The sequence below is a fragment of the Cavia porcellus genome, unplaced genomic scaffold (genome assembly GCF_034190915.1).
Source record: "Cavia porcellus strain 051 isolate PalLab524CR breed Dunkin Hartley unplaced genomic scaffold, mCavPor4.1 scaffold_32, whole genome shotgun sequence".
NCBI classification, from domain to species: Eukaryota; Metazoa; Chordata; class Mammalia; order Rodentia; family Caviidae; genus Cavia; species Cavia porcellus.
Genome location: NW_026947515.1, coordinates 8,184,243 through 8,206,840, shown reverse-complemented (window position 1 = coordinate 8,206,840; position 22,598 = coordinate 8,184,243). Strand labels below are relative to the sequence as shown.

The following is a 22,598-nucleotide window of genomic DNA, read 5'->3' as shown; positions in this document are numbered from 1 at the left end:
ATTCTGCATTACTTGTACCCTTTTACTCCTTTGTTTTTATTTCTTTGTTCTCTTTAATTAAAAAATAATCAAACCTGGAATGGATATCTTTTATTTATTTTTTTGGCACTTGAGATCAAACTCATGACCTCATACTTGCCAGGCAGGTGCTTAAGCCACTGAGCTAAGTCCACAGCCCACCAATTGATATGTTTTACATCTTGTCCTCTTCAGAGTAGTTGCCTCTACTCTTACACTTGATACCAGCAAGCATACCAAATGTGAATAAAATCAGTCACGGCCAAATAACATTCAAACAAACCAGCTTCGAAGAAGATCAGTCATAGAAGACAATGTAAGTAATATAGGGATTCAGTTTTAGTTAATGGAAATTAAGGACAGTTACCATGGTATAACCTGCTATTTTTTGTTATCTCTCTGTGCCCTCAAATCTGAGTAGACAGACCAGAACAAAATATAACCAAACTAAACAGAGCAACAAGACTACTGTAGCTTTTAAATCCTGATACACTTTTAACAATGTCCACTGCCTTCCTTTTTTTGGCAATTCCTCACCTTTCTCCTTCTCCGGATACTATTATTCACTGTTCAGAGTGATATTAGTCTAGTCTCTTATGTTCAATTTCAGCATACATAAAGACAAAGACAGCTAAAGAGAACGAGAGACATTATGGTAGTCATTATCAACTTCCCCAAAATCAGTCTTGAAGACCGAAAAAGCCTGCATCATCCTGTAATTATTTGATTAGTTTTATAATATTTGGTGTATATTCAACGTGTGTAAAGATGGGAACAACTATTTGGAAGAAAACTAGACACAGTAAGATAGACAGTGAACATCTCCAGTAGACTTGCTTTGAAATCTGTGTTTCCTTATCTTGTTTCCTAATGAACTGTTCTGTTCTGTTTTGTCATGTTTAATCTTACCCTCTTTATTTAAAAAAGTGTGTAGGACAGATAGGCATATTAATAACTTTTTGTTGGATCACTGAGGTGAACTGTCGACAGTGTCATTAATTGAATATCACTTTGTATGCTTTAAATTTGTAACTTGAACAACTACTTCTAAGATGACAATACGAAACTAATCAACTAGTGATTTCTTATTGTTTATTTTTCTGAAATTCTGTATTATTTCTACACTTTTATCTTTAAATAAACATTACAATTCACCAAAAAATATGAAATTTAAGTTTAAAAGACAAAATATTAAGTACACAGGCACTATCCATATTTGAAAGTGAAAAGCCCATTTCAGTTTGGTATGTTTAATTACAAGATGCCATGTTGAAGCACAAAAACACTTTAAAAAATCTAGAGAGTTACAAGGAATTAACTGAAAATCATACAACATATGCAATTGAGTAGAGCTCCACCTCAGATTTGTCATTTGTGGAATATTTGTGAAGAAATATTGACATCTAACTTCTGTATTGATTATTTCTTCAGGTCTCCTTGGGATTTTTAAAGTAAACTTAGATCTAAACTGTCTGAACAGTGATTCTTTTTCTATGTATTTAACAAGAAACATGGATTGCCATATTTCTCACATTGTTAACCCGCATAGGATCTTTGCCCAGTGAGCTCTTTCAGATATATAACAATGATCATGTGTGCTGAGAGTATTCCCATACCACATAGGATTTATCTATTTTGTGAGTTTTTTCACGTATTTCACTTACAATCTGGCTGATGAAAGTGTCTCCACTTGCTTACATAGCCAGTGGTTCTTCCCAGTGTGAATTCTTTCATGTGTTTTGCAATGACTGTATGGGGTAAAAGCTTTGCCACATTGTTATATACATAGGGTTGCTTTACCAGTGTGAAGTCATGGATGTATTTTACAATATCCATGTGTGGTGAAAGCTTTCCCACATTCTTCACATACACAGGGTTACTCAACACTGCAAATTTTTCATGTATTGGACAATGAGCATTTCTGCTGAAACCTTTCCCTCATTCCTTACATATGTAAGTTTTCTGCCCAGTGTGAAGATTTTCATGCATCATGCAATATGTACGTGTGCTGAAACCATTCTCGTGATGCCTATATACACTGCTTTTATCTTGAGTGTGAACATTCATGTTGCTTACAATGTCCATGTAGGGTAAAAACTTTCCCACATTGCTTACATACATAGGGTTTCTCTCCAATGTGAATTCTTTCATGCTTCCAACAATCTCCCTGTGTTTTAAAAGCTTCCCCACATTGCTTACATACAGTGTCTCTCCAGTGTGAATACTTTCATGTTCCTTACAATTTGCATGTGTGATAAAAGCTTTTCCACATTGCTTACATACATATGGTTTCTATCCAGTGTGAATTCTTTCATGTATCTTCCAATCTCCCCATGTGATAAAAGCTTTCCCACATTGCTTACAAATATATGGTTTCTTTCCAGTGTGAATTCTTTCATGTTTCTTACAAACTCCCTGTGTTTTAAAAGCTTTTCCACATTGCTTACATACATATGGTTTCTATCCAGTGTGAATTCTTTCATGTGTCTTCCAATCTCCCCATGTGATAAAAGCTTTCCCACATTGCTTACAAATATATGGTTTCTTTCCAGTGTGAATTCTTTCATGTTTCTTACAATCTCCCTGTGTTTTAAAAGTTTTACCACATTGCTTACATACATATGGTTTCTCTCCAGTGTGAATTCTTTCATGAACCTTACAATTTGCATGTCTGTTAAAAGCTTTCCCACATTGCTTACATACATATGGTTTCTTCCCAGTGTGAACGTTTCATGTTGCTTACAATGTCCAGATCTGGTGAATCCTTTTCCACACTACTGATATACATAGGGTTTCTCTCCATTGTGAATTCTTTCATGTTTCTTACCATCTCCCTGTGTTTTAAAAGCTTTCTGACATTGCTTACATACATAAGGTTTCTCTCCAGTGTGAATTCTTTCATGTTCCTTACAATTTCCAGGATGGATGAAACCTTTTCCACATTGCTTACACACATAGGGTTTCTCTCCAGTGTGAACATTTTCATGTGTTTGAAAATGAATTTTACTGCTAAAAGCTGTCCCACATTTCTTACATATATGCAATTTCTGCACAGTGTGAAGTTTTTCACGGATTACACAATAAGTACATGTGCTGAAAGCTTTCTCACAGTGCTTACATTCATAACATTTTTCTCTGGAGTGAAGACTTTCATGTACTTGACAACATGCACCTGTTGTAAATGCTTTCCCACACTGATTACATATGTAGGGTCTCTCTCCTCTGTGAATTCTTTCATGTTTCTTATAGGGTTCCCCTCCACTGCAATATTTTTCATGGATCTGAACATTGTGGTGTGTTTCTGTTTCTTTCACATTCACATTACCTTCTGCAGTACAAAGGAATACTTCTTTACACTGATTCCAAGATGTATGTCCATAGTATTTCCCTAGCTTGTCATTTCTGTAAAGAAAAATACAGGTTTCATATATAGGATACATAACCATATTACTAAGTTTTTGTTGGAGAGTTGAACAAAACTGCTTGCAGTCTCACTGTTTGAATCCCCACTTTGTATGTTTCACTTTTGTATTTCATAACTATTTCTATGAGCAGCATATGTAATCATCATCTTGCGATTTCTTACTGTTTATTTTCACTTTGAAAGTAGTATTATTTCTACTTATTTTGTTTTGTTTCGTCTTTCCTTATATTAAATTTAAAAAAGAAAAATTCACAGTGAAATGGGTCTCCGTGTAATGACTGCATTAATGTCAAGTTCTGCTTTTAATGCCTGCTAAGAAATTCTGACCATGAAGCTACAGAATGGCCTTGTAAGATATGTTGAAAACAACCATTCCCAAAAGACTGGTACACATTTGGAAATCTTAAAAGTTGGTACTTTAAAATTCAGAACCTTTAGCTTCACTTTGGGCATGGGCACATATGGGTATCATATACAGATTATTCTGATATGTTTCCCCATTCCAATCTCCCTTCTGTCCTTAACCTGTAGTTCCCTTTTCCATATGGTCAGTCTTACTTTTCCCTATCAACTCTCTTTCATTTCATTCCACAATTTATATTTTGGTTTCTCATCTAAAAGAAACCCTGTGACCTTTTAGGTTTTATAGCTGAGCTATTTCACTGAATTGTTGGGTGAAAGACTCATCTATTTCTTATGTCAAATGAAATTGTATTTTTATGTTTTGACATTATATAACACATATTTTTCTTTTCTGGGCTGGAAATGAACAACAGGTATTAGCATAAAATCTATAGCTATTTAACAATCTATTTTAAGAGATTTCCACTGATCATTAAGCTGTGAAGTTTGAACTTGAATTTGCAATTTGGCAAAATCTGATTCTTAGTATGCTGGGTTTAGAAAAATGCACAATCACAGTGAGACTATTAACATTTTCCTTCTCCACACGTCCAGTGATAGATAGCTAAGCTTCAAGGCCTGAACTGTTATAACTTGATCTGCTTTGTATATGAGTAAGCATGTATCAGTATTTTATGCAGATTTGAGATTTTAAAAATATTCAGGACAAGTATCAGCGGATCAATTTCTAGAGACAACTGCATACTGACATTCAAAATGAGTGCACTAACATTCCACCAGCCTACTAAGAATATTAATCAGAATCGCTGATTGTCTAGAGCATGGCTTGGAAACATGAGCACTCAGTTTTATTTCAAATTCTATTGCAATCTTAGCAATTGTTAGATAATGAATGTGCATAGAAGAAAACACATTCCACATAACTGAAGTACCTGAAATAATAGTAACTGAAATAAAGAAGCAACATTGGGAAGCATCAAAGAAATTCAAACTAGAAATAATCTTGTAGGTAAAAAAAAAAGAAATGAAGGAGATTCTGAACATATCTAAAGAAGACACAGTTAAAAAATTGGAAGAACTAAACAAAAAGATAGAATCCCTGGATGAACTCCATAAAAAACAAACAGAATACATAATGCAGATGCAAAGTGATATACAGGAAATCAAAAACTCCATTGAAAGTTGTAAAAACTGCCTCAATGAATGTGAAGATAGAATCTCAGAACTCGAAGACAAGATTGCAGCCAATGAACAGGTAAGGAAAGATCTTTTAAAAATAACAAGAAATCAGGAAATAACTATTCAACACCTGCAAGATGATGCAAAGCAGAACAACATAAGGTTGATAGGGATAAATGAAAAAGGAGACAACATAAAGGATGTCAAGACAATATTTAGAGAAGTGGTAGCTGAAAATTTCCCAAACACGATATTGGAAACTGATATCAAGATCAATGAAGCATATAGGAATCCACATAGCCATAACCAAAATAAATCTACACCCTGACATATAATAATGACCATCCCAGAAACTGAGCAAAAGAATAGAATATTAAAAACTGTCAGAGAAAAGAGACAGATCACCTATAAAGGAAAATGTATCAGAATCAAAGCAGACTTCTCAGCACAAACAATAAAGTCAAGAAGAGCATCCAGTGAAATATTTCAGATCCTAAAGGAAAATGATTTCCAACCTAGACTGATGTACCCTGAAAAACTGTCCTTCAAAATCAATGGAGAAATAAGATACTTCTATGACAAAGAAAAGCTGAAAAACTTCATGATCACCAAGCCAACCCTGCAAAGAATACTGAAAGACAGGGGCTGGGGATTTAGTTCAGCGGCATAAGCGCCTGCCTTGCAAGCAGCCAGTCGTGAGTTCGATCCCCGGTACCGATAAAAACGAAAAAGACGGGGTTTGAGGCTATCACATCAGCCTCCCCATTCCGGCTCCACTTGGAGACCTGCTGAGCTGCCGACGGATGGGCGGGCCCACACTATCAGCCTAGCCCAGCCTGTTTAGCTGCCGCGCCTGGACATAGGTCTGCAGAGGAGGAGCTGGGCAGATCTGGGGTGCCCTCACCGGCCTCTCTGCGTGTCTGGAGGACTCTGGATATCTCCGCCCAGACTGCTGGCGTTCCCCCAGGCTTCCAGGTGCAGTAAAGGGGCGAGGTGGGTTTGAGGCTATCACATCAGCCTCCCCATTCCGGCTCCACTTGGAGACCTGCTGAGCTGCCGACGGATGGGCGGGCCCACAATATCAGCCTAGCCCAGCCTGTTTAGCTGCCGCGCCTGGACATAGGTCTGCAGAGGAGGAGCTGGGCAGATCTGGGGTGCCCTCACCGGCCTCTCTGCGTGTCTGGAGGACTCTGGATATCTCCGCCCAGACTGCTGGAGTTCCCCCAGGCTTCCAGGTGCAGTAAAGGGGCGAGGTGGGTTTGAGGCTATCACATCAGCCTCCCCATTCCGGCTCCACTTGGAGACCTGCTGAGCTGCCGACGGATGGGCGGGCCCACACTATCAGCCTAGCCCAGCCTGTTTAGCTGCCGCTCCTGGACATAGGTCTGCAGAGGAGGAGCTGGGCAGATCTGGGGTGCCCTCACCGGCCTCTCTGCGTGTCTGGAGGACTCTGGATATCTCCGCCCAGACTGCTGGAGTTCCCCCAGGCTTCCAGGTGCAGTAAAGGGGCGAGGCGGGTTTGAGGCTATCACATCAGCCTCCCCATTCCGGCTCCACTTGGAGACCTGCTGAGCTGCCGACGGATGGGCGGGCCCACAATATCAGCCTAGCCCAGCCTGTTTAGCTGCCGCGCCTGGACATAGGTCTGCAGAGGAGGAGCTGGGCAGATCTGGGGTGCCCTCACCGGCCTCTCTGCGTGTCTGGAGGACTCTGGATATCTCCGCCCAGACTGCTGGAGTTCCCCCAGGCTTCCAGGTGCAGTAAAGGGGCGAGGTGGGTTTGAGGCTATCACATCAGCCTCCCCATTCCGGCTCCACTTGGAGACCTGCTGAGCTGCCGACGGATGGGCGGGCCCACACTATCAGCCTAGCCCAGCCTGTTTAGCTGCCGCGCCTGGACATAGGTCTGCAGAGGAGGAGCTGGGCAGATCTGGGGTGCCCTCACCGGCCTCTCTGCGTGTCTGGAGGACTCTGGATATCTCTGCAACCAGGGAGGGTCCACAGGTTCCTGAAGCACTACGGCCTGTGGTGAGTACCCTAACCCGGCTGCGATTGAAGAACTGTGGAGCTTCCAAGGGGCAGGTGGGCGCACAGTGTCCCTGAGGCCCAGCTTGTCTGGAACTGCGGAGTTCTGAGCAGGCAGAGGAGAGCCACTAGTTCTGTAGGCCCAAAGGCTTGGGGTAGCGTGGTGCCAGAGTCTCAGTAGCTCCAAACATAGAAGGGGATTTTCAACAGATCCTGAGGAAGCTTTCAAATAACACTTGAAACACAGAAATATAGGAAAATGACAAAACGAAAGACTAAATTACAACCTCAAACCTCCAGCCCATCTCAAGAAACCCTAGGAGCGATGTATATAGAAGAAAATATATCCCATCCACCTCATATATCGGACACAATAGCCACTGAAATTGACAAGCAACTCCAGGAAGCTTTAAAGAAATTCAAACTCGAAATAATCTCCCAGATAAAAGAAGAAATGATAAAAGAAATGAAAGAGATTCTAAATATATCTAAAGAAAACACAGATAAAAAATTGGAGGAACTAAACAAAAAGATAGAATCCCTAGACGAGCAATATAAGAAACAAACAGAATACATAATGCAGATGCACAGAGATATACAGGAAATAAAAAAACTCCACTGAAAGTTGTAAAAACCGCCTTAATGAAAGTGAAGATAGAATTTCAGACCTTGAAGACAGGATTGCAGCTAGTGAACAGGAAAGGAAAGATCTTTTGAAAATAACAAGGAATCAGGAAACAACAATTCAACAACTGCAGGACGATGCAAAGAAGAATAACATAAGAATGATAGGGATTAATGAAAGAGAGGGAGACAACATGAAGGATGTCAGGAGGATATTTAGAGAAGTAATAGCTGAAAATTTCCCAAGCATGAGATCAGAAACTGACATCAGAATCAGTGAAGCATATAGAACTCCAAACAGTCACAACCAAAATAAAACTACACCCAGACATATAATAATCACCATCCCAGAAATCCAACACAAGAATAGATTATTAAAAGCTGTCAGAGAGAAAAGACAGATCACTTATAAAGGAAAACCTATCAGAATCACAGCAGACTTCTCAGCACAAACAATAAAGTCAAGAAGAGCATGGAGTGAAGTATTCCAGATCCTAAAGCAAAACGATTTCCAACCGAGACTGATATATCCTGCAAAACTATCATTCAAAATAGATGGTGCAATACGATACTTCCATGACAAAGAACAGCTGAAGAACTTCATGAACACCAAACCAATCCTGCAAAAAATATTGAAAGACAGTTTAGATACACAAAGGAAAAAACCACTAAGCAAAGCAAATAATTAAACAGAACAGAAAGATAAAGATGCAACAGCAGAGAGATAACATTCCTACAATTAACCAGCATTTAACAGTAATAACCATTAATGTAAATGGTCTCAATGCACCAATTAAAAGAAACAGACTAGCAGAATGGATCAAGAAACAAAATCCAACCATATGCTGTTTACAGGAAACCCATCTAACCCAGAAGGATACTCACAGACTGAAAGTCAAAGGATGGAAAACAATTCTCCATGCAGCAGGAATCCAAAAAAAGGCAGGAGTAGCCATTCTGTTTGCAGACAACGTGAACTTTAAACCAACAATGACCATAAAGGACAAAGAAGGTCACTACATACTCGTAAGGGGAAAACTCCAAGAGGAAGAGATAACTATCTTAAATATATATGCACCAAACTCCAGAGCACCCAGTTATATAAAACAATTATTAACAGAAATGAAAACTCAAATTATCAGTAACACAATTGTAACAGGAGACCTTAATACACCACTGACACCAAGGGACAGATCAACCAGACAGAAAATGAGCAAAGAAATAACAGAACTGAATCACACCTGTGAACAAATGGGTTTGATAGACATATACAGAATGTTCCACCCAACAACATCAGAATACACATTCTTCTCAGCAGTACATGGATCATTTTCTAAAATAGACCATATATTAGCTCACAGAACATATTTAAGCAAATGCAAAAAAGTTGAAATCATCCCTTGCATATTATCAGATCATAGTGCTCTGAAATTAGAAATTAATGACAAAAGATACTGCAAAAATTCCACAAACACATGGAAACTAAATAACACACTCTTGAGTAATCAGTGGGTCACAGAAGAAATTAAAGAAGAAATTAAACAATACCTAAAAGAAAATGAAAATGCAGATACAACCTACCGGAATCTGTGGGATGCAATGAAAGCCGTTCTGAGAGGAAAATTTATTGCACTGAGTTCCCACATCAGGAAAACAGAACGAATACAAATAAATAACTTGATGCTACACCTCAAACAGCTAGAAAAAGAAGAGCAAGTCAAGCCCAAAGCCAAAAGAAGAGAGGAAATTATAAAAATCAGAGCAGAAATCAATGCAATAGAGACTAAGAAAACAATCCAAAGAATCAACGAATCAAAGAGTTGGTTCTTTGAAAGAATAAATAAAATTGATAAGCCCCTAGCCAACCTTATTAAAAAAAGGGAAGAAAAAGCTCAAATTCATGCAATAAGAAATGAAAAAGGAGAAATCACTACAGACCCAATAGAAATACAGAGGATCATCAACACCTATTTCGAAAACCTCTACTCTCAAAAGTTTGATAACACAGAAGAAATAGACAGATTCTTAGAAGCATATGAAGTACCAAAGCTAGATCAAGAGGATATAAAACTGTTGAATAACCCAATCTCTGCTAATGAACTTGAAAATGTAATTAAGGCCTTACCCACCAAGAAAAGCCCAGGCCCAGATGGATTCACTGCAGAATTCTACAAGAAATATAAAGAAGACCTAATGCCGACACTCCTCAAACTATTCAATGAAATTGAAAGGGAAGCAATCCTTCCTAAGTCATTCCTGGAAGCAAACATTACTCTAGTACCAAAACCTGAGAAAGACCCAACTATAAAAGAGAACTATAGACCGATCTCCCTAATGAACACAGATGCAAAAATCCTCAATAAAATATTGGCAAATAGGATCCAGCAAATCATCAAGAAGATTATACACCATGACCAAGTGGGATTCATCCCAGGAATGCAAGGATGGTTCAACATACGCAAATCAATAAATGTAATCCACCATATCAATAAAGCCAAAAATAAGAATCACATGATCATTTCTATAGATGCAGAAAAAGCCTTCGATAAGGTCCAACACTTATTCATGATAAGAACTTTACAGAAAATTGGAATAAATGGTCTTTACCTCAATATAATAAAGGCCATATATGACAAACCAACAGCCAGCATCATACTAAATGGCCAAAAATTGAAAGCCTTTACTTTAAAATCGGGCACAAGACAAGGATGTCCTTTATCACCACTCCTATTTAATATAGTACTGGAAGTACTAGCCAGAGCAATTAGGCAAGAAAGAGAAATAAAAGGGGTAAAGATAGGAAAAGAAGAAGTTAAATTATCATTGTTTGCAGATGACATGATACTCTACATAGAAGACCCCCTAAACTCCATTGAAATACTCTTAGATACAATAAATAAATTCAGTAATGTGGCTGGATACAAAATCAATACTCAGAAATCAATAGCATTCCTATACACAAACAACAAAATTACAGAGAGGGAAATAAGAGAAACTGGACTATTCACATTAGCAAGCAAAAAAATGAAATATTTAGGAATTACTCTTACGAAAGAAGTGAAAGACTTATACAGTGAAAATTATAATACACTGAAAAAGGAAATTGAAGATGATCTCAGAAAATGGAAAGACATCCCTTGCTCATGGATAGGAAGAACAAACATTGTGAAAATGGCCATTCTCCCAAAACTGTTATACAGATTCAATGCAATCCCAATAGAAATACCATCAACATACCTTATAGATCTAGAGAAATCACTCCTAAATTTCATCTGGAACCAGAAGAGACCCAGAATCGCAAAGGCAATTCTAAGCAGCAAAGACAAAGCAGGAGGCATCACAATCCCTGACTTGAAGTTATACTACAAAGCAACAGTAGTAAAATCAACATGGTATTGGAATCAAAACAGAGCCGAAGATCAGTGGAATAGATTAGAAGATACAACCACAACTACGAACACACTCAACCACCTTATCTTTGATAAAGGAGCCAAGCAGGTTCACTGGAAGAATGACAGTCTCTTTAATAAATGGTGCTGGAAAAACTGGCTCTCCATTTGCCGAAAACTAAAGCTAGACCCATGTCTATCACCATGTACTAAATTAAAATCTAAATGGGTCAAAGATCTGAATATTAAAACAGAAACACTAAATCTATTGGAAGACAAATTAGGTAGAAACCTTGGAGACATAGGAGTAGGTAAAGAATTCATGAACAGGACTCAAACTGCACGGGAAATACTTCCCAGAATCAATAACTGGGACCACTTCTTATTAAAAAGTTTCTGCATGTCAAAAGAAATCTGCAGCATAGTGAAAAGAAAACCCACAAACTGGGAAAAGATTTTAGTGAACTCTCTCTCAGACAAGGGCCTCTTGTCTAAAACATATAAAGAATTAAAGAAACTCAGACCTCCAAAATTCAAAGATCCAATCCAAAAATGGGCATCTGAGATGAATACCCAATTCTCAGATGAAGAAATGCAAATGGCAAATAAATACATGAAAAAATGCTCATCATCATTGGTCATTAGAGAAATGCAAATTAAAACCACACTGAGATACCATCTCACTCCTGAAAGAATGGCCAGGATCAAGAAAACCGACAACAAATGCTGGAGAGGCTGTGGGGAAAAAGGAACTCTCCTGCACTGCTGGTGGGAGTGTAGACTGGTACAGCCTTTGTGGAGATCTGTCTGGAGATTTCTCAAAAAGTTGGGACTGGAAGTCCCATTTATTCCAGCTATTCCACTTCTAGGCATATTCCCAGAAGAACTGAAAGCAACACACCACAGTGATATATGTGCACCTATGTTTATAGCAGCACAATTTGTAATCGCCAGATCATGGAAACAACCCAAGTGTCCATCAACTGAGGAATGGATAAAAAAGTTGTGGTATTTCTATACAATGGAGTATTATTCAGCTATAAAGAAGGATCACATTGAGATATTTATCAATAAATGGGCACAGCTTGAGACCATACTCATAAGTGAAATAAATCAATCTCGCATGTGTGAATACCGAATAGTTTCCCTAATGTAAGTAATGATTCAAATATATAAAAATATGTGGTAATCATGATTCCCCATTAGGTGGCCTTGAAGCCTTATAAAGTTTTCACTCATTAATTAGAAAGGCTTTATTCTGGGCTTCTTGATATGAAAATATTTGAAGCTAGAGTATATGAAGTTTTATCCAAATATTTCAAGGAAAAAGACACTATGGTAACTACTATTAAGTCAGGTTATAAGGTGGTGAAGTACTAGGTTGTTGAAACGGTCATGCTGTGACCTCTATTGTTATATTGTTATGTTCTGTTTTATCTCAATCTCCCCCTTTTGTTTCAAAAAAATTATTTATTCATTTCTTATGTTTGTCTTAATTAAAGAAAAAATTCAAATAATTAGGATATATAAATAATAACTCTTTTTGATTTCCTATTAACTTGTTTTGAAGTCCTGTAGTACTCCCACGATCTTGTTTTGACTGATTAGACTCTGTTCCATTCTATATGGTAGTATCAAGTTTGAAGACATAGGCAACTACTTTGAAGACAATAAGATTCACTAAGATACCCAAAAAAAAAAAAAAAAAAAAAAAAAAAAAAAAAAAAAAAAAAACGAAAAAGACCAAAAAAAAAAAAAAAAAACAGAAAGATAATATGTCAACAATAAACCAATATATAATAGTTCTAACCATTAATGTAAATGGTCTCATTGGACCAATAAAAGAAACCAACTGGCAGAATGGATTAAGAAACAAAATCCAACCATATGCAGTCTGCAAGAAACCCATCTAAACCCAAAAGGATACTCACAGACTGAAAGTCAGGATGGAAAACAATATTTCATGCAACAGGAACCAAAAAAACAAAACAAAACAAACAAACAACAAAAAAAAAAACAGAGGTAGCTATTTTGTTTGCAGACAATGTGAACTTCAAGCCAATAATGATCAGAAGGGATAAAGAAGGTCACTAAATACTGGTTAGGGGAAAGCTCCAAGAGGAAGAGAAAACTATCTTAAATTTATATGCACCAAACTCCAGAGCACCCAACTATATAAAACAAGTACTAACAAAAATGAAAAATCAAATTAGCAGTAACACAATTCTAACAGGAGATATTAACACACGACTGACACCAATGGACAGATCAACCAGACAGAAAATGAGCAAAGAAATAAAAGAACTGAATCGCACCTGTGAATAAATGGACTTAATAGACATATACAGAGTATTCCACCGAACAACAGAATACACATTCTTCTCAGTATTACATGGGTCATTCTCTAAAATAGACCATATATTAATACACAGAGCATATTTAAATAAATGCAAAATGGTTGAAATTATCCCTTGCATGCTACCAGACCAAACCATGATGAAATTAGAAATTAATGATGAAAAATACTGCAAAAATCCCACAAACACATGGAAACTGAATAACACTCTTGAGTAATCAGTGAGTCACAGAGGAAATTAAAGAAGAAATTAAATAATACCTACAAACAAATGAAAACACAAATACAACGTACCAGAATCTGTGTGATGCAATGACAGCTGTTCTCTAAGGAAAATTTATGGCATGAGTTTCCACATTAGGAAAACAGAACGAATACAAATAAATAACCTGATGTTATGTGTCAAACATCTAGAAAAAGAAGAGCAAGTCAAGCCCAAAGCCAAAAGAAAAGAAGAAATTATAAAAATCAGAGCAGAAATCAATGCAATAGACTAAAAAAACAATCCAAAAAATCAGTGAATCAAAGACCTGGTTCTTTGACAGAATAAATAAAATTGAAAAGCCCCTCACCAACCTTATTTAAAAAATGGAACAAAATGTTCAAATACATGCAATAAGGAATAAAAGAGGTGAAATTACTACAGACCCTATTGAAATACAGAAGATCAACAACACCTATTTCGAAAACCTCTACTCTCAAAGGTTTTATAACACAGAGGAAATAGACATATTCCAAAAGCATATGAAGTACCAAAGCTAGGTCATGAAGATGTAAATCTACTGAATAACCCAAATTCTATTAATGAAATTGAAAACATAATAAAATCGTTACCTACAAAAAGGAGCCCAGGCCCAGACAGATTCACTGAAGAATTCTGCAAGAAATATAAAGAAGAGTTAATGCCAACACTCCGTAAACATGTCAATGAAATGGAAAGGGAAGCAATCCTTCATAAATTGTTCCGAGAAGCAAATATTACTCTAGTACAAAAACCAGAGGAGGACCCAACTGAAAAAAAGAACTACAGAACAATCTCCCTAATGAACAAGGATGCAAAAATCCTCAATAAAATATTGGAAAATAGGATGCAGCAAATCAACAAGAAAATGATATATCATGACCAAGGGGGATTCATCCCGGCATGCATAGATTGTTTAATATATGTAAATCAATAAATGTAATACACCATATCAATAGAGCCAAAAGTTATAAGCACATGATCTTTAAGATAGATGCAGAAAAAGCTTTTGATAAGGTCCAACATTCATTTATGATAAGAACTTTGCAGAAAATTGGAATAGATGGTCCTTATTCAATATAATTAAGCCTGGCAATGACAAAATAACAGCCAGTACCATACTAAATGGTAAAAAATTGAAGGCCTTTACTTTAAAATCAGGCCCAAGGCAAGGATGCCCCTTATCACAGCTCCTATTTAATATAGTACTGGAAACACTGGGCAGAGCAATTAGACAAGAGAGAGAAATAAAAGGTGTAAAGATACGAAAAGAAGTTAAATTATCATTATTTGCAGATGACATGATACTTTATATAGAAGATCCCCGAAGCGCCATTGAAAGACTCCTAGATATAATAAATTCAGTAATGTAGCTGGATACAGAATCAATACTCAAAAATCAATAGCATTCCTACACACTAACAATAAAGTCAGAGACAGAAATAAGACAGGCCACAACCTTCATACTAGCAACCAAAAAAAAGGAATTAGTCTCACGAAAGAAGTGAAAGAACTATACAGGGAAAATTATAACACACTGAAAAATGAAATTGAAGATGATCTCAGAAAATGGAAAGACATCCCTTGCTCATGAATAGGAAGAATAAATATTGTGAAAATGGCCATTCTCCCAAAACTTTTATTCAGATGCAATGCAATCCCGATAAAAATACCATCAACATACCTCATAGAACTTGAGAAATCACCCCTAAAATTCATCTGGAATGAGAAGAAACCTAGAATAGCAAGGACAATTAGAAGCAGCAAAAGCAAGGCAGGAGGTACCACAATCCCTGACTTGAAGTTATACTACAAAGCAACTGTAGTACAATCAACATGGTACTGGAATTGAAACAGAGCTGAAGATCAGTGGAATAGATGAGAAGATACAACCACCACTACAAACACACTCAACTCCCTTATCTTTGATAAAGGGGCCAAACATGTTCACTGGAAGAATGACATTCTCTTTAATAAATGGTGGTGAAAAAGTGGCTCTCCATATGCCTAAAACTAAAACTAGACCCATACCTATCACCATGTACTAAAATAAAATCTAAATGGATCAAAGATCTAAATATTAAAACAGAAACACTAAATCTATTGGAAGACAAATTGGGTAAAAACCTTGAAGACTAGGAGTAGGTAGAGAATTGATGAACAGGACTCAAACCGCATGGGAAATGCTTCCCAGAATCAATCATTGGGATCACCTCTTATTAAAAAGTTTCTGCACATCAAAAGGAATCTCCAGTATAGTGAAAAGAAAACCCACAAACTGGAAAAAAATCTTAGTGAACTGCCCCTCAGACAGAGGACTTCTATCTAAAACATATAAAGCATTTTTAAAAAGGAGATCACCAAAATTCAAAGACCCAATCCAAAAATGAGCATCTGAAATAAATAAACAATTTTGAGATGAAGAAATACAAATGACAAATAAATACATGAAAAAACGTTCACCATCAATGGTCATTAGAGAAATACAAATTAAAACCACACTGAGATTTTATCTCACTCCAGAAAGAATGGCCAAAATCAAGAAAACCAACAACAACAAATGTTGGAGACACTGTTGGGAAAAAGGAACTCTCTTGCACTGTTCATGGGAGTGTAGACTGGTGCAACCATTGTTGAGGTCAGTCTGGAGATTTCCAGAAAGCTGGGACTGGAAGCACCTTTCGACCCAGCTATTCTACTTCTAGGCATATTCACAGAACTGAAAGCATCATTCCATAGTGATATATGTGCACCCATTTTTATAGCAGCATAGTTTGTAATATCCAGACCTTGGAAACAACCTAAGTGTCCATCAACTGAGGAATGGATAAAAAATTTATGGTGTTTTTATACAATGGAGTACTACTCAGCTATAAAGAATGATCACATTGTCATATAAATAAATGGACACAGCTTGAGACCATATTCAGAAGTGAAATAAATCAAACTCAAATGTATAAATACTGAATATATTCCCTAGTATAAAAAATGATAATACATAGAAGTATGTGGTAATCATGATACCCAATCATGTTGGTTTGAATCCATATAATGTTTTTACTCATTAAGTGCAATGGTTTTATCCTGGTTTACTCAATTTTAGTATCAAGGATAGTATGAATAGCCATTCTGAAGAAAATAACACATCATAAAAGCTAGTGCTGATTTAATATCATCTTCTTTGGAACTCCCATCAAGCTGTTGTACATATTTCCACTGGTTTTAACATGTTGTGTCTTAATATATTTTACTGTATGTGATAGTATAAATAAAAATTTTTACAGGCAAAGAGATAATATAGAAATCGTTGTTCATTTTCTGTTAACTGGCTCTAAATACCCTGTAATTCTTTCATACCCTTGAATGGCTTCACACTGTCTTGATATGATTGATTCTATATTATACGAAGTTATACTCAAACAATTCAAGGAAAGAGGCACTATGGTGACTACTATTATGTTAGGTTATCTGGTGGTGAAACAAAATGATGCTTTAATTGTTCAGTTCTGACCTGTGTTGTTCTATTACAATTTCTTTTTTATCTCGATATCCACCCTTTTTGAAAAAAATTATTCTACTTTTAATTTTTTTTCTATTAAAGGAAAACTAAATTAAAAAATAGTGGGATATATTATAGTAACTATTTGTTTTCCTATTAACCGGATTTGAACCCCAGTATTGCTTCCCCATCTTGTTCTGCCTGATTTTACTATATTCTATTTTGTTTATCTCAATATCCACCCTTTTTTAAAAAAATTATTGTATTTTTTATTTTTTTTTCTATTAAAGGAAAACTAAATTAAAAAATAGCGGGATATATTATAGTAAATATTTGTTTTCCTATTAACCGCATTTGAACCCCAGTATTGCTCTCCCCATCTTGTTCTGCCTGATTTTACTATATTCTATTTTGTTTGATACTATCAAGTTTGAGAGTATAGGCAATCACTTTGTAGGCAATAAGATTTACTATGATGCCCAGTATGGTTTGACTATTATCTTCTTTTGAAATTCTGTAAGGTCTCCAGTGTAGATTTTATTGGTCTTGTTCTCTACTGTTTTGATCAATTCTATTATACCTGATGATATAGCAACTCTTTTTAAAAATAGCAAAAGGCACAATGGTAACCATTTTTGGTCAGCTGATATTCTATTTTTGCATCAAGTACTATGCCCATCCTTATGTTCTAACCAACTTTGTTTTGTTAACTCATTTGAGGTTTTATTCTCTTCAAAAAAAAGTAATAAGAACTATGGGAGTAAAAAAAACTCAAAAGTGTAATTGTTATTGTGAAGAAGCGAGGAAACGAAGGTGGTCTAAAGGATATAAGTGCCTGTTTGAGTGTGTAGGAAGGAAAACCATATTACTGAGCTTTTGTTGGATCATTGAACAGAACTGTCTGCAATCTCGCTGTAGGAATGTTCACTTTAGATGCTTTAATTTTATAATTTGGACAACTGTTTCAAAGAAGACAATATATAACCTATTAACTAGTGATTTCTTACTGTATTTTTTTTCTTGAAATTCTGTATTATTTGTACCCTTTTACTGCTTTGTTTTTTTATGTTCTTTTTTTTCTCTTTAAATAAAAAAATTAAACCTGGAATTTATATCTTTTATTTATTTAATTTTTTTTGGTACTGGGGATCAAACTGGAAAGCTCACACTTGCCAGGCAGGGGCTTAAGCCATAGAGCTAAATCCCCAGACCCCCAATATATATCTGTCACATCTTATCATCTTCAGAGTAGTTGCCTCTACTCTTGGACTTAATACCAGCAATCATACCAAATGTGAATAAAATCAGTCAAGGCCAAATAACATTCAAACAAACCAGCTTAAAATAAGATCAGTCATAGTAAGACAATGTTAGTAATACAGGGTTTCAGTGTTAGATAATAGGAAATTAAGGACAATTACCATCATGGTATAACCTGCCATTTTTGGGTTATCTCTCTGTGCCCTCAAATCTAATATGAGTAGACAGACCACAACAAAATATAATCAAACTAAACAGAGCAACAGAACTACTGTAGCTTTTAAATCCTAAACACTTTTCACAATGTGCTCTGCCTTCTTTTTTTAGGCAATTCCTCAACTTTCTCCTTCTCAGGATACTATTATTCACTGTTCAGGGTGATATTAGTTTACTCTCTTATGTTCAATTTAAGCATACATAAAAATAAAGACGTCTACTATGAAGAGAATGAGACACATTATGGTAATCATTATCAACTTCCCCAAAATCAGTCTTGAAGATCAAAAAAGCCTTTATCATCCTATAATTACTTGATTAGTTCTATAATGTTCAGTATATATTAAAGGCTTGTGAAGATGGAACAACTATTTTGAAGAAAACTAGAGACAGTAAGATAGAAAATGAACATCTCAGTGGACTTGCTTTGAAACCTGTGTTTCCTTAACTTGTTTCCTTATGAACTGTTCTGTTTTGTCATATTTAATCTTACTGTCTTTAAGATAAAAAGTTTGTAGAACAGATAAGCATATTAATAAGTTTTTGTTGGATCACTGAGGTGAAGTGTTTGCAGTGTCATTATTTGAATATCAGTTTGTGTGCTTTAATTTTGCAACTTGAACAATTAATTCTAAGATGATAATATATAACTAATCAACTAGAGATTTCTTTCTGTTTATTTTTCAGAACTTCTGTGTTATTTCTACACTTTTTGGTTTTTTTCTTTAAATAAAAATAATTCACCAAAAATATAAAAATTAAGGTTTAAAGACAAAATCTTAAGTACATAGACACTATCAATACTTGAAAGTGAAAAGCCCATTTCAGTTTACCATGTTTAATTACAAGATGCCATGTTGAAGCACAAAGACTCTTTAAAAAATCTAAAGAGGTATAAGTGATTAACTGAAAACCATACAAAATATGTACTTGAGTAGAGCTCCACTTCAGATTTGTCATTTCTGGAAAATTTGTAAAGAAATATTGATATAAAACTTCTGTATTGATTATTTCTTCAGGTCTACTTGGAATTTTTAAAGTAAAGTTAGATTTAAACTGTCTGAAGAGTGCTGCTTTTTCTATGTATTTAACAGCAAACATGGATTGCCATATTTCTCACATTGGTAATGCACATAGGATAAAGTGAACTCTTTCATATATGTAAAAATGATCATGTGTGCTGAGAGTATTTTCATAACACATAGGATTTATCTCTTGTGTGAGCTTCTTCACGTATTTCACTTACAATCTGGCTGTAGAAAGTGTCTCCGCTTGCTTACATAGCCAGTGGTTCTTCCCAGTGTGAATTCTTTCATGTTTTGCAATGACTGTATGTGGTAAAAGCTTTGCCACATTTTTATATACATAGGTTTTCTCACCAGAGTGGAGTCATTGATGAATTTTACAAAATCCATGTGTGGTGAAAGCTTTCCCACATTCTTCACATAAACAGGGTTTCTCAACATTGTAAATCTTTTCATGAATTGGACAACAAGCATTTCTGCTGAAACCTTTCCCACATTCCTTACATATATAAGTTTTCTGCCCAGTGTGAAGTTTTTCATGCATTATGCAATATGTACTTGTGCTCAAAAAATTCTCATGATGCTTATATACACTGGTTCTACCTTGAGTGTGAACTTTCATGTTGCTCACAAGTTCCAAGTTGGGTAAAAGCTTTCCCACATTGCTTACATACATAGGGTTTCTCTCCAGTGTGAATTCTTTCATGTATTTTACAGTTTGCCCATCTGTTAAAAGCTTTCCCACATTCCTTACATACATAGGGTTTCTCTCCAGTGTGAATTCTTTCATGTTTCTTAAAATCTCCCCATGTGTTAAAAGCTTTCCCACATTGCTTACATACATAGGGTTTCTCTCCAGTGTGAATTCTTTCATGTATTTTACAATTTGCCCATGTGTTAAAAGCTTTCCCACATTCCTTACATACATATAGTTTCACTCCAGTGTGAATTCTTTCATGAACCTTACATTGTGTACGTGTGTTAAAAGCTTTCCCACATTGCTCACATAAATATGGTTTCTCTCCAGTGTGAATTTTTTCATGTTGCTTACAATTTCCATGTTGGGAAAAACCTTTCCCACATTGCTTACATACATAGGGTTTCTCTCCAGCGTGAATTCTTTCATGATTCTTAAAAATTCCCCATGTGTTAAAAGCTTTCCCACATTGCTTACATACATATGTTTTCTCTCCAGTGTGAATACTTTCATGTTGCTTACAAAGTCCATGTCGGGTAAAAGCTTTCCCACATTGCTTACATACATATGGTTTCTCGCCAGTGTGAATTCTTTCATGTTGCTTACAAGTTCCATGTTGGGTAAAAGCTTTCCCACATTGCTTACATACATAGGGTTTCTCTCCAGTGTGAATTCTTTCATGTATTTTACAGTGTTCCCGTCTGTTAAAAGCTTTCCCACACTGCTTACATACATATGGTTTCACTCCAGTGTGAATTCTTTCGTGAACCTTACAATGTGCACGTGTGTTAAAAGCTTTCCCACATTTCTTACATACATATGGTTTCACTCCAGTGTGAATTCTTTCATGTTCTTTACAAGTTCCATGTTGGGTAAAAGCTTTCCCACATTGCTTACATACATAGGGTTTCTCTCCAGTGTGAATTCTTTCATGTATTTTACAGTGTTCCCGTCTGTTAAAAGCTTTCCCACACTGCTTACATACATATGGTTTCACTCCAGTGTGAATTCTTTCATGAACCTTACAATATGCACGTGTGTTAAAAGCTTTCCCACATTTCTTACATACATTTGGTTTCACTCCAGTGTGAATTATTTCATGTTGCTTACAATGTTGACATTTGGTGAACCCTTTTCCACATTGCTGACATACATACGATTTCTCCCCACTGCCATATTTTTCATGGATCTGAACATTGTGGTGTGTTTCTGCTTCTTTAACATTCACATTACCTTCTGCAGTACAAAGGAATACTTCTTTACACTGATTCCAAGATGTATGTTCACAGGATTTCCCTATCTTGTCATTTCTGTAAAAAAAAACCAAAAAAACAACAAAAAAAAAACATATCGGATTGATAACCATATTACTAAGTTTTTATTGGACATTTGAATAAAAATGTTTGTAGTCTCGCTGTTTGAATCCCCACATCATATGTTTCACTTTTGTATTTCATTAACTATTTCTATGAGCAGCATATGTAATCACTGACTTTAGATTTTTTATTGTTTATTTTCACTTTGAAAGTGGTATCATTTCTACTTATTTTGGTTTTTTTAGTCTTTCCTTACATTAAATAAAAAAAGAAACATTCACAGTGAAATGGGTCTCAGTTTAATGACTGCATTAATGTCAAGTTCTGTTTTTAATGCCTGCTAAGAAACTCTGAACATGAAGTAACAGAATGGCCTTGTAAGACATGTTGAAAACAACTATTCCCAAAAGACTGGTACACATTTGGAAATCTTAAAATTTGGTACCTTTTGAAATGCAGAATCTTTTTCTTCACTTTGGGCATGGATACACTATGTGTATCACACACAGATCATTATGATATGTTTCACCATCACAATCTCCCTTCTGTCCTTAACCTGTAGTTCCCTTTTCCATATGGTTAGTCTTACTTTTCTCTATTAACTCTTTCATTTCATTCCACAATTTATATTTTGGTTTCTCATGTAAGAGAAACCCTGTGAACTTTTACCTTTCATAGGTGAGCTATTTCACCGAATTGATGGGAGAAAGAACCACCTATTTCTTATGGCAAATGACATTATATTCTTAATTTTTTGACATTATATAACACATTTTTTTCATTTCCATGCTGGGAATGAACAACAGCTATTAGCATAAAATGTATAGCTTTTAAAATATGTTTTATGAGATTTTCGCTGATCATTAAGCTGTGACGTTTGAACTTGAATTTGCAGTTCTGCAAAATCTGACTCCTAGTGTGCTGGATTTACAAGAATTCACAATCACAAAGAGTCTATTAACATTTT

The 22,598-nt window shown here is 35.8% G+C and overlaps 1 protein-coding gene across 1 annotated transcript in view; it reads right to left on the bottom strand.

Moving 5' to 3' along the window:
* The window catches only part of LOC134474488 (zinc finger protein 709-like), a 79,580-nt gene that overhangs the window by 26,322 nt on the left and 30,660 nt on the right, over window positions 1-22,598 (bottom strand). Inside the window, exon 2 of the mRNA XM_063242659.1 lies at window positions 20,250-21,004. Within this exon, the coding sequence (XP_063098729.1) occupies window positions 20,250-21,004 (755 nt within the window). The remainder of the gene's footprint in view (window positions 1-20,249; window positions 21,005-22,598) is intronic.